At 41.7% G+C, this 13,758-nt stretch overlaps 2 protein-coding genes and 1 long non-coding RNA gene across 3 annotated transcripts; 1 reads left to right on the top strand and 2 right to left on the bottom strand.

The window, feature by feature from the left end:
* Nucleotides 1-23: 23 nt before the first annotated feature.
* Nucleotides 24-1,637, top strand: LOC149726337 (uncharacterized). Its single transcript, XM_089889840.1, has 3 exons — nt 24-618; nt 937-1,166; nt 1,481-1,637. The coding sequence occupies exons 1-3, from the start codon at nt 53-55 to the stop codon at nt 1,585-1,587; spliced, it is 903 nt and encodes a 300-aa protein (XP_089745966.1). The 5' UTR covers nt 24-52; the 3' UTR covers nt 1,588-1,637.
* On the bottom strand, nt 1,408-2,991 carry LOC149726336 (uncharacterized). Its single transcript, XR_016386195.1, has 2 exons — nt 2,643-2,991; nt 1,408-1,567 (listed from the first exon to the last, which is right to left on the bottom strand). It is a non-coding gene; the product is annotated as an uncharacterized LOC149726336 (long non-coding RNA).
* A 4,856-nt stretch (nt 2,992-7,847) lies between these two features.
* Nucleotides 7,848-10,519, bottom strand: LOC149726335 (uncharacterized). Its single transcript, XM_089890341.1, has one exon. The coding sequence runs from the start codon at nt 10,517-10,519 to the stop codon at nt 9,065-9,067; it is 1,455 nt and encodes a 484-aa protein (XP_089746467.1). The 3' UTR covers nt 7,848-9,064.
* Nucleotides 10,520-13,758: the final 3,239 nt, after the last annotated feature.

The following is a 13,758-nucleotide window of genomic DNA, read 5'->3' as shown; positions in this document are numbered from 1 at the left end:
TTAGGTTTTGAATATGTTTTGACCAAGTGTCCATGATGTTCTATTGTTTTAGATGAAAGGTGTAAGATGTTTAATTGCTCTGATCATTCTGTTCTGTGCGTCTTGTGCGTTTGGACGAGTGGCTCCAGCTGGTGTTAATATTACAGAACCACATCCGGGTCCTTTGAACGCAACTACAGTTCCACCTTCGACGGCCCCAACCTCGACGGCCCCACCCTCGACGGTCCCACCCTCGACGGTCCCACCCTCGACGGCCCCACCCTCGACGGCCCCACCCTCGACGGTCCCACCGTCGACGGCCCCACCCTCGACGGCCCCACCCTCGACGGTCCCACCGTCGACGGTCCCACCCTCGACGGTCCCACCCTCGACGGTCCCACCCTCGACGGTCCCACCCTCGACGGCCCCACCCTCGACGGTCCCACCCTCGACGGTCCCACCCTCGACGGCCCCACCCTCGACGGTCCCACCATCGACGGTCCCACCCTCGACGGTCCCACCCTCGACGGCCCCACCATCGACGGCCCCACCATCGACGGCCCCACCCTCGACGGCTCCTCCTTCAAGTCCATGTCTACGGCATCCACTTGCCTACGTATGGGCCCAGCAAAAACGCAGGTAACGACAAAAAACTTCCCTGGCCGCAGCATGGGCTCAATGCTACCATGGTGAGCGTGTATAAGCTTAGTAAGGTACTTAACGAATCTAACTAATTTGTCACTAATGAGTTGTCTAAATTGTCATCCATAACCCACGATCACCCACAAAGTTACCTACGCGGTAACTCTTAATTTGGCACGAGGTGTATGAAACATACTATCTGTGTTATAACGACTGCCAATGCCCCGCGCCACGCGATGAAAAAACAAGTTACATTTAACGTTAATTACCAATATCATCTGCTCAAATATATTTCTAAACCACTTTTTTCCCCAGGCCATGGGTCGGCACCAGTTCATCGTTTGTCTCTGCCTTGTTGACGTCCATCAACAACCAGGTGCTAAGCTCAATATGGAACCGTCCCAATTCGTGGATACCTGGCCAACCTACGATATACGTGTCAACCTCTACAACTAGAAGAAGACGTTGGGGTTGGAGATGGAGGATTCCACTTCCATGGCACGGGGAGAATTGGTTCGACGAGGATAAAATTAAAAATACCTTAGGTAATTTTTTTAGTTTATAAAGTGATCTACAGCGTTTGGCTCTATAGTCAAGAGAATACGTGTAAGGCGCTCGCCGCTGTTTCTGCTGTAGACTTGTGTGTCATGTGCGCAATTACCGGTATTTGTTTCAGCACACGGTCTCTAATATGGGGCTTTCTAACTGTGAGTGTTTTGTTAGAACCGTTTCATTCTTTTGGGCTTTTAAAGTTGATACGTTGTAACTCGTATAAGCAGAAACGAGTTGTATGAAACAGAACACTGGTGCAATCCTTCATTTAATAAAATTTAAACTTAAAGAATTAATCTTATTTAAGAATCAGATAAAGATGAAAGTCATGAACTTGAAGAACTTGATGATGAAGTAACAGATTTTGATGACGTAGCAAACACCGATGACGTTACTGCAAATGATTTAAATTAATTTTTTATGACTTTACAAAACACGAAATAAAATTTGCGGTTATCAGTTTATTGCGGAGTTTTGTCAGTGGTTGGAACAGGATTTCAGGTTTAAAGTTGATTTTGCTATACTTTTGCATTACGTTCTCATCATGCCATGTTGAATAGATTAAGAAATTTCAGAGCTACTGTTCATTTAACTCCTCTTAGAGCGTATACCATTTTCTGGCTGGTCTTTTCGCATCGCCATTTAGAAAATTTTTTCGACTTTATTGAGCGATTGCGCATGCTGTCTATACAATTGCCAACGCCCAATAAAGCTATCGAAACTTCTTTACACGCGTTGCGAAAAAAAAACGAATAAAGGACAGATACAGACCGGCATCTGTACCGAAACCATTTATGTGTACCGCCAACTAACTCATGCCCACCTGTCCGGTGGTGACACACTTTTGAAAAAGCTGTACTACGAAACTGTGACAAATATTGTACGAAGTAATACAAGCGCCGTGCAGGAGTAAAGTGAGGAAAAAGAAATTGTCCAAAAAATACAAGTCACGAAAAAGACACTTATCCACATTTTGCCCTTGATAGTCATAATATGTGTAAAAAAGTTTCTAAAACATTCTTTGCCCATTATGTGTAAGCAGTCATTTTGTCCGTATATACAACCCCTCATACACAGCTTGCCCAAAACTGCTTGTGGTCCAGTCCGGACAAAACGCTTTAATTTCTCAAGTAAGTACGCCATGATAATCCTATTACTATATGAGAGTGGTGTGGGGAAAATGGGACACATTAGCAGATAATATAAGAATATCCTGATCGTGTTTTAAACAATTAACAACGGCCTACGAGAGTCGTGGGTATACGGTTTTATAACTCTTTCAACGTTCTTGTTTACTGCCGACTGAGACAAGACAATAGAATGAAAATGTGTCCTATCTTACCCCACTCTACGTTATAATAACATTTCAGTTAAATCAAGACGTGGCTTTTAAACTGTCTAAAAAGATCATTTTCGTTTAGACGTTTTACTAAAAAAGGTTATAAAGAGGAAAACAAACTTTTACCTACATTAACGCTAATCCAAGTAAAGTGTTGGCCCATGTTCGATCCACTTGATAGTAACACCCGACACCATTTGTGCCGTGCATCTTAATTAAGACACTGCTCCTAACTGACAACAACTTCTAGCTAATCCTAAATGAGCATCAGATAAATATATCGCAGTTGGCTGCCTTGTAACATTACTAAATAGTTTCATATCAAATCAGGTAAACAGGTTTCAGACACTAATATACACCCTATGCATAGAACTGGTAAACGGTTCCACCTTGCTTACGTCCTGGTACCACGATATACAGTGGCCAGTCTAAATGGAACTCTCTGTTTAAGGTGCTAAATTAAACAGTAACAGTTCCTAACTTAAGTGGTGTGAAAAAAATACTTTATATTTTACAATAGAAATACCTGCGAGGGTGCTGGTTACGGGTTAAATTGGATTAATTATAAGCCTAGTTATTAAACAAACGGTTGCGTATTGAATCTATTTATATATAGTTGGGACGGGGAAAGGAGGGACATCTTTCATTCTACTTTTTCGTCCCATTTGGTAGTAAACAAAAAACATTCACAGAATTATAAAATCATATCCTTACGACTTCCGTAGACCGTTATCAATTGTTTAAAACACGATCAGGATATTTAAATATTATGTGCTAGAGTTGTCCCATCCTCCCCCATAGCACTCTATACTGACATACTCAATACACAAGCGTATATAAAGTTACATCATTAATACGGAAAACCAATTCAAATCCAAAACAACAACAATGAAGTTGCAAAATACAGCCGGACCTCAGATTTTCGAGCGTGTTTCAAAGTTTCTTAAAAGAGAAATTAAAGAAGTCTCGCATTTTAGTAAATAATTGGCGAAAAAAATGACCGAAATGGCGCCAACTCTATGCGAGTGGGAGAAGTGTGGCGAGCTATGATTGGACGGAGGTTTCTGGAGGAGCGAGTTTCTCCGGAGGAGTGGGAGAAATGTGCTCAAACACGAAAATTAGAGAAACGGCATCAGCTGAGTTACCACGCTTATAACACGGTGTTGGTAATGACAGGCTGAAGGCATTTGATGCTGACAGCAACTTTTATGCTTTGCCAATTAAATCCTTACTTTTAAGTAAATAATCGACCGAAAGAAGTGAACACACATAAAACGTTAATGTTCTGTTAATCGTAACTATGTCTTACCCACAGTACTGTATTTATGAATGAACAAAGTTATAATTTTCATATTTTTTTTTTAAATTTTGCCTTACATTCTAAAATTAAAGTTTTAATTTAAAAAATTGTTTAAGATATCTATATCAATACATTTTACATAAGCAAAGAACAAAAATATTTAATTGTAGTTGCTTTACCCTATACAGAGTCGTATAAACACCGAGTAGTCCAACTGCCGTCTATGTGTGTCCAAAATAGAGCAAAAGTGGTGACTTTGACAATGGGTTTAAACGAACTTGTTAAGTTTTGTTTGTGTTTTCCTATTGTGGGAAGGTGTAAAACAGCTTCTATTTACCTTACCAAACATTTTTTAGAAAAAATGTATAAATTTAGCCGCATTAAATGACTAAAATGTCGCAAATCAATCGCTTCTAATTCTAATTTTTGACTTTTTTTGACACAGAAAACAAATAACACATGTTTTTTACATTTTTCAACCTTTAAATTTGTTTTTAGGCCCAAGTTTTTCTGTAATTTACCGAAAAACTGACATTTTCCCTATACCTACTGTGTTATTTTGGACCCAAATTGCCGTTCAATTTGTGTTTTACGTAACAATGGGTTGGACTACTCGGTATTTCTATGGCTCTGACCATATAACCATATAATATTATCATTAAATGTTCGCTTAAACTGACCAGTCATGTTAAGTGCAACAAAGATTATGTGATCGCTTTTTTTGCATTTATTTTCACGCTTTGATGTAACTAAATTCAAAGAGGAACCGACTGCTGATGCGTGGGAGTTTACTTGGCAAGCGAGCTATATATGACCATAAATTACACACAATACAACCTATATAATGAATACGCCCATCAAATTACTATGGTAGCAGCGTTTAGCCTTGATATAAATACGTCAGCTACAATAGCGAAAACCACCGGTTTAATAAAAAATGCTTTCAATATAAACCCAAAGGAGAGAATAACTAGCTAAGCGAAATATGCGCGAGACAAGTCAAAACAAACACAAGTAGTCAACCGGTTACAACACCGGATAATCAAATATAAACAAGGAAACCCTTAAAGAGCAAAAATAATTTTAGCAATAACAATATTGCTGTTTTAAAAACATTGTCAAAACAAAATAGATCCCTTTCATACGGTTTACAATTGTTCATTAGGACTGGAGATAAAACGTTTTAACTCCTGACGCTAGCCTTTTGTTTATTTCTTAGAGAAAAATTGAGAACTGTTAAAACTTACCTGAAGTGAACTGTTGAAGTGAGACTGACTAAAAACTGCTGACAGTCTTTTCCTATTTAGCCGTCAGTGGTGTCTATGGAAATGTCAGGAACGTCATTATCAGTTTTCTACAATGTTTCTTGAAGGGTTTCGGAAACTTCTTATTGTGGATTGAAAGACTTGATTTTATTGTTTAAGCTTCGAAAATACCTTTCTCCGCATTTCTTTGATGGCTTATTACCATTATAAATGGTGAAGCAAAAACCGTTCTCGTTCTTTATTAAAAGCAATAAGACCCGTTTGGAGAACTCAAACAGGCTCAATGCTCTATTGGTATAAATGGACAAGCTGATAAGATTAGAACGCTTGGTTACTCACACTAAACCAGGGGTTCCCAAACTTATTTTATCGCGGGCCAATATGTGAAATCCTAATTATGCGTCGGGCAAGGTTTTCCTTGCTGTATTGGCGACGCGACTTGACGCGACTCGCCAAAAGTTGGTTATAACGAATACTGTTAGTTAGTTCAGAAAGTTCGACACATATGCTGGTAATAAACATGGCTTCTAGGACAGATTAAACTACGTACTTGCGGAGTAAAAGACAAAGTTTCACAGTATTTTTGTTGAATCATGTCGCGAAATAACCCCTATAATAGAGTAACAAGCGTATAAGGTTGGCTGATGCTGTGACAGTCATAATTATTTTTGTGACGTAACAAAGACAATGTAAAATATTACAGAAATCAATAAAACATTTTTAGACGATTTAAAAACAAAAGGCTACAAGATAGTTTAACCTTTTAGACGTATAGGCCTAATTCTTTAGGTTTTGAATATGTTTTGACCAAGTGTCCATGATGTTTTATTGTTTCAGATGAAAGGTGTAAGATGTTTAATTGCTCTGGTCATTCTGTTCTGTGCGTCTTGTGCGTTTGGACGAGTGGCGCCAGCTGGTGTTAATATTACAGAACCACATCCGGGTCCTTTGAACGCAACTACGGTTCCCACTTTAACCCAGTACGCCAAATCCGGTACAAGTCATTTCGCCACTTATTTTAATTGTCGCTCGCATGCCTTCTGCAAAAATGTGTTGCAGAAAGTTTAGAATACGTTCGTATTACAGGAGGAGTTGGTTTTTACAATAAGTAACATTTTACTTGTGTGAGGGTACGTGTTGTGCAAAAATTAACATTTTACTTGTGTGAGGGTACGTGTTGTGCAAAAATTAACATTTAACTTGTGTGGGGTTATGTGTTGTGCAAAAATTAACATTTTACTTGTGTGGGGTTATGTGTTGTGCAAAAATTAACATTTTACTTGTGTGGGGTTATGTGTTGTGCAAAAATTAACATTTTACTTGTGTGGGGTTATGTGTTGTGCAAAAATTAACATTTTACTTGTGTGGGGTTATGTGTTGTGCAAAAATTAACATTTTACTTGTGTGAACGTACGTGTTGTGCAAAAATTAACATTTTACTTGTGTGGGGTTATGTGTTGTGAAAAAATTAACATTTTACTTGTGTGGGGTTATGTGTTGTGCAAAAAATAACATTTTACTTGTGTGGGGTGATGTGTTGTGCAGAAATTAACATTTTACTTGTGTAGGGTTATGTGTTGTGCAAAAAATAACATTTTACTTGTGTGGGGTGATGTGTTGTGCAAAAATTAACATTTTACTTGTGTGGGGTTATGTGTTGTGCAAAAATTAACATTTTACTTGTGTGGGGTTATGTGTTGTGCAAAAATTAACATTTTACTTGTGTGGGGTTATGTGTTGTGCAAAAATTAACATTTTACTTGTGTAGGGTTATGCGTTGTGCAAAAATTAACATTTTACTTGTGTGGGGTTATGTGTTGTGCAAAAATTAACATTTTACTTGTGTGGGGTTATGTGTTGTGCAAAAATTAACATTTTACTTGTGTGGGGTTATGTGTTGTGCAAAAATTAACATTTTACTTGTGTGGGGTTATGTGTTGTGCAGAAATTAACATTTTACTTGTGTGGGGTTATGTGTTGTGCAAAAATTAACATTTTACTTGTGCGGGGTTATGTGTTGTGCAAAAATTAACATTTTACTTGTGTGGGGTTATGTGTTGTGCAAAAATTAACATTTTACTTGTGTGGGGTTATGTGTTGTGCAAAAATTAACATTTTACTTGTGCGGGGTTATGTGTTGTGCAAAAATTAACATTTTACTTGTGTGGGGTTATGTGTTGTGCAAAAATTAACATTTTACTTGTGTGGGGTTATGTGTTGTGAAAAAATTAACATTTTACTTGTGTGGGGTTATGTGTTGTGCAAAAAATAACATTTTACTTGTGTGGGGTGATGTGTTGTGCAGAAATTAACATTTTACTTGTGTAGGGTTATGTGTTGTGCAAAAAATAACATTTTACTTGTGTGGGGTGATGTGTTGTGCAAAAATTAACATTTTACTTGTGTGGGGTTATGTGTTGTGCAAAAATTAACATTTTACTTGTGTGGGGTTATGTGTTGTGCAAAAATTAACATTTTACTTGTGTGGGGTTATGTGTTGTGCAAAAATTAACATTTTACTTGTGTGAACGTACGTGTTGTGCAAAAATTAACATTTTACTTGTGTGGGGTTATGTGTTGTGAAAAAATTAACATTTTACTTGTGTGGGGTTATGTGTTGTGCAAAAAATAACATTTTACTTGTGTGGGGTGATGTGTTGTGCAGAAATTAACATTTTACTTGTGTAGGGTTATGTGTTGTGCAAAAATTAACATTTTACTTGTGTGGGGTTATGTGTTGTGCAAAAATTAACATTTTACTTGTGTGGGGTTATGTGTTGTGCAAAAATTAACATTTTACTTGTGTGGGGTTATGTGTTGTGCAAAAATTAACATTTTACTTGTGTGGGGTTATGTGTTGTGCAAAAAGGTGGAGAGTGCAGTGGATAGGAAAGTGAAGAAAAGGCGTAAATCAATTTAAAAAATAAAAACAATTTAACCAATGTTGGCTTCTTATTTATTTGGAAAACTAAGAGCGGTTGCCTAGGATAATTTCTTAGTGAAACCTTTGTTAACTAGTTTGTATTCTACTTTTCCCATACACATGACTACAGGAGTGGCTGCATCAAGCCTTGTACCTAATATCTTCTTCGCATGCGAATTCATACGCCGGGTACTGTGTACAGTCTTAAGAGGAAGAAAAATTAATTAAATGTCAGCGGTTCCACCACGCACCCATGAGGTCGCTTTATATGCGTGATCGTTAGGTTTTGAAAGGAGAACCTTCGCAATGCCATGGTGTGAAAACAATGGAGATGTTAACCAACCTCGACAATGCCATATTGTACCGATATGTAATATATTAAGCATTGGCCAGGCATACACGAAACAGTGTAAGTTGCTCTGTAAAAGCATTTGCTTAGTTTAAAGCATTGGCCAAGCATACACGAAACAGTGTAAGTTGCTCTGTAAGAGCATTTGCTTAGTTTAAAGCTTTGGCCAAGCATACACGAAACAGTGTAAGTTGCTCTGTAAGAGCATTTGCTTAGTTTAAAGCATTGGCCAAGCATACACGAAACAGTGTAAGTTGCTCTGTAAGAGCATTTGCTTAGTTTAAAGCATTGGCCAAGCATACACGAAACAGTGTAAGTTGCTCTGTAAGAGCATTTGCTTAGTTTAAAGCATTGGCCAAGCATACACGAAACAGTGTAAGTTGCTCTGTAAGAGCATTTGCTTAGTTTAAAGCATTGGCCAAGCATACACGAAACAGTGTAAGTTGCTCTGTAAGAGCATTTGCTTAGTTTAAAGCATTGGCCAAGCATACACGAAACAGTGTAAGTTGCTCTGTAAGAGCATTTGCTTAGTTTAAAGCATTGGCCAAGCATACACGAAACAGTGTAAGTTGCTCTGTAAGAGCATTTGCTTAGTTTAAAGCTTTGGCCAAGCATACACGAAACAGTGTAAGTTGCTCTGTAAGAGCATTTGCTTAGTTTAAAGCTTTGGCCAGGCATACATTTGTGGAGGTCAACAGTAACGAAATCCACGTTACTACTTATGGGAACATGTAAAAGTTTTATTTGATTTTGCCTTGTTGATGTTTAGTCCAACGCAGTTAACATGAAACCACTGGGGACACTTGGTGCACTGGACCCAATCAGTGATATTGTCATCCTGGTTTCTACATGATCCACAAACGTTAATATCCAGGGAGGACTCATGAGCAATTGTGCTCAATATATGCTCTCGGGATTCTTTTAGTCCAACATCTGGTTGTAGCAATGGTTTCGATTCTGTAAGCCAACTTGCGTACATGCAGATAACTGCACCACAGCTCATGTAATCATTTTGGAATGTCCGGCTTGTTAACATTGTGTCAATGGTGGTAATTTTAAAACCAAATTTACTGTGCAACACGTTGTTTAAAAATAATTTAGTTGTTTCAAGTTGCTTTGGCAAGTTTAGTGCATGCTTTCTGGGGTCTAAGTAAAGCAACTGCTTTTTCTTGATGTCGACAACCAGCAATACCCAATGAATTCTACTTGGGTTATACGGAATGAAAATAAATTTCATATTTTCTAATGTCATGTTTGCCCACAATCGCTTGACTGACATCCCGCTTTTCATACATTGCGCCACAGCTGAATCAGCAAACATGATGTGCTTGTTGTTTTTACATAAACACCAAAGATAGCTGTCAATTATTTCATCATACAGCCAACCAACACGGAACTGCTTATCACACTCCCATATTTCTTGTTTCTGTTGGGAGCTTATGTTCATCTCCAAGGACAAAAGCTGAAGATATGTAATAGAATATGGACCACATTGTAATGCTTTGTCGGTTAGGTGTTTTTCAGCCAAGGTGTAGCATGGAAGAATTTTTCCCAAATTCGTCAGTTTTTGGTTGTTGGAATTTTGAGGGCCGCCAATTACATTGGGAGAATTTTCTGTTTGTTTCGGTTGCAATCCAGTGACTGCATGTAATGAAGACATGCTGTTTGCCACCGACCCATGTCTGCCTTGATATTTGTTCGGCTTAGGGTGCTTGCGTGGTAATTCATCACATACAAATGATGACGGCAACTTTCTCTTTTTTGTCTTCAAAGAAAGAGGAGGTTTTGATACCCGGATACCTTCTTCATGTCTGCAAGACTTTACCAAATTCTGTTCCACAGACTGTAATACTTCTTCGGCTTCCAACAAAGCCTGTTGAGAAGTAACATCATACAAGATATTTTTTATTCTGTTAATCCTTTCCACCATCTGTTTAATAGTTTGTTTGGATGGTTTATTGTCATCAGATAACAATAATGTTGGTTTTGCTTTAGGAATCTCTACTGGATCAACCAAAGACAACTCTATGCATTCAGGGGTGGTAGTTTCAGTTGATTCAGCAGGATCTTTGCTGGTACCTGAAAAACCAAGTGTCGTAATAAACTCTGTATCAAGGGTAATATATACAGAATCTGTATACCATGTTGGTTTTTTTTTTGCACAACACATAACCCCACACAAGTAAAATGTTAATTTTTGCACAACACATAACCCCACACAAGTAAAATGTTAATTTTTGCACAACACATAACCCCGCACAAGTAAAATGTTAATTTTTGCACAACACATAACCCCACACAAGTAAAATGTTAATTTCTGCACAACACATAACCCCACACAAGTAAAATGTTAATTTTTGCACAACACATAACCCCACACAAGTAAAATGTTAATTTTTGCACAACACATAACCCCACACAAGTAAAATGTTAATTTTTGCACAACACATAACCCCACACAAGTAAAATGTTAATTTTTGCACAACGCATAACCCTACACAAGTAAAATGTTAATTTTTGCACAACACATAACCCCACACAAGTAAAATGTTAATTTTTGCACAACACATAACCCCACACAAGTAAAATGTTAATTTTTGCACAACACATAACCCCACACAAGTAAAATGTTAATTTTTGCACAACACATAACCCCACACAAGTAAAATGTTAATTTTTGCACAACACATAACCCCACACAAGTAAAATGTTAATTTTTGCACAACGCATAACCCTACACAAGTAAAATGTTAATTTTTGCACAACACGTACGTTCACACAAGTAAAATGTTAATTTTTGCACAACACATAACCCCACACAAGTAAAATGTTAATTTTTGCACAACACATAACCCCACACAAGTAAAATGTTAATTTTTGCACAACGCATAACCCTACACAAGTAAAATGTTAATTTTTGCACAACACATAACCCCACACAAGTAAAATGTTAATTTTTGCACAACACACAACCCCACACAAGTAAAATGTTAATTTTTGCACAACACGTACCCTCATACAAGTAAAATGTTAATTTTTGCACAACACATAACCCCACACAAGTAAAATGTTAATTTTTGCACAACACATAACCCCACACAAGTAAAATGTTAATTTTTTCACAACGCATAACCCCACACAAGTAAAATGTTAATTTTTGCACAACACATAACCCCACACAAGTAAAATGTTAATTTTTGCACAACACATAACCTCACACAAGTAAAATGTTAATTTTTGCACAACACGTACCCTCATACAAGTAAAATGTTAATTTTTGCACAACACATAACCCCACACAAGTAAAATGTTAATTTTTGCACAACACATAACCCCACACAAGTAAAATGTTAATTTTTGCACAACACGTACCCTCACACAAGTAAAATGTTAATTTTTGCACAACACGTACCCTCATACAAGTAAAATGTTAATTTTTGCACAACACGTACCCTCACACAAGTAAAATGTTAATTTTTGCACAACACGTACCCTCACACAAGTAAAATGTTACTTATTGTAAAAACCAACTCCTCCTGTAATACGAACGTATTCTAAACTTTCTGCAACACATTTTTGCAGAAGGCATGCGAGCGACAATTAAAATAAGTGGCGAAATGACTTGTACCGGATTTGGCGTACTGGGTTAAAGTGGGAACCCGCAACTACAGTCCCACCTTCGACGGCCCCACCTTCGACGGCCCCAACCTCGACGGTCCCACCCTCGACGGCTTCACCCTCGACGGCTTCACCCTCGACGGCCCCACCTTCGACGGTCCCACCCTCGACGGCTTCACCCTCGACGGCTTCACCTTCGACGGCCCCACCTTCGACGGTCCCACCCTCGACGGCCCTACCCTCGACGGCTTCACCTTCAACGGCCCCACCCTCGACAGCCCCACCCTCGACGGCTTCACCCTCGACGGCCCCACCCTCGACGGCCCCACCTTCGACAGCCCCACCCTCGACGGCTTCACCCTCGACGGTCCCACCTTCGACGGCCCCACCTTCGACGGCCCCACCCTCGACGGCCCCACCTTCGACAGCCCCACCCTCGACTACTTCACCTTCGACGGCCCCATCCTCGACGGCCCCACCCTCGACAGCCCCACCCTCGACAGCTTCACCTTCGACGGCCCCACCTTCGACAGCCCAACCCTCGACGGCCCCACCTTCGACGGCACCACCTTCGACAGCCCCACCCTCGACGACTTCACCTTCGACGGCCCCATCCTCGACGGCTCCACCTCGACAGCCCCACCCTCGACAGCTTCACCCTCGACGGCCCCACCTTCGACGGTCCCACCCTCGACGGCTTCACCCTCGACGGCCCCACCTTCGACAGCCCCACCCTCGCCGACTTCACCTTCGACAGCCCCATCCTCGACGGCCCCACCCTCGACAGCCCCACCCTCGACAGCTTCACCTTCGACGGCCCACCTTCGACAGCCCCACCCTCGACGGCTTCACCCTCGACGGCCCACCTTCGACGGCCCCACCCTCGACAGCTTCACCTTCGACGGCCCCACCTTCGACAGCCCCACCCTCGACGGCTTCACCCTCGACGGCCCCACCTTCGACGGCACCACCTTCGACGGCTTCACCCTCGACGGCCCAACCTTCGACGGTCCACCTTCGACAGCCCCACCTCGCCGACTGCACCTTCGACGGCCCCATCCTCGACGGCCCCACCCTCGACAGCCCCACCCTCGACAGCTTCACCTTCGACGGCCCCACCTTCGAAAGCCCCACCCTCGACGGCTTCACCCTCGACGGCTTCACCCTCGACGGCCCCACCTTCGACGGCACCACCTTCGACGGCTTCACCCTCGACGGCCCAACCTTCGACGGTCCCACCTTCGACAGCCCCACCCTCGACGGCCCCACCTTCGACAGCCCCACCCTCGACGGCTTCACCCTCGACGGCCCCACCTTCGACGGTCCCACCCTCGACAGCCCTACCCTCGACGGCTTCACCCTCGACGGCCCCACCCTCGACAGCCCCACCTCGACAGCCCCACCCTCGACGGCTTCACCTTCGACGGCCCCACCCTCGACAGCCCCACCCTCGACGGCTTCACCCTCGACAGCCCCACCTTCGACAGCCCCACCCTCGACGACTTCACCCTCGACGGCCCCACCTTCGACGGTCCCACCCTCGACGGCTTCACCTTCGACAGCCCCACCCTCGACAGCCCACCCTCGACAGCCCCACCCTCGACAGCCCCACCCTCGACAGCCCCACCCTCGACGGCCCCACCCTCAACGGCCCCACCTCGACAGCTTCACCCTCGACGGCCCCACCTTCTACAGCCCCACCCTCGACGGTCCCAACCTCGACGGCCCCACCTTCGGCGGCCCCACCCTCGACGATCCCACCCTCGACGGCTGCACCCTCGACAGCCCCAC

This window comes from Ciona robusta, chromosome 12 (assembly GCF_009617815.1).
Source record: "Ciona robusta chromosome 12, ASM961781v2".
Taxonomy (NCBI): Eukaryota; Metazoa; Chordata; class Ascidiacea; order Phlebobranchia; family Cionidae; genus Ciona; species Ciona robusta.
This window is presented reverse-complemented; position numbering and strand designations above follow the sequence as displayed.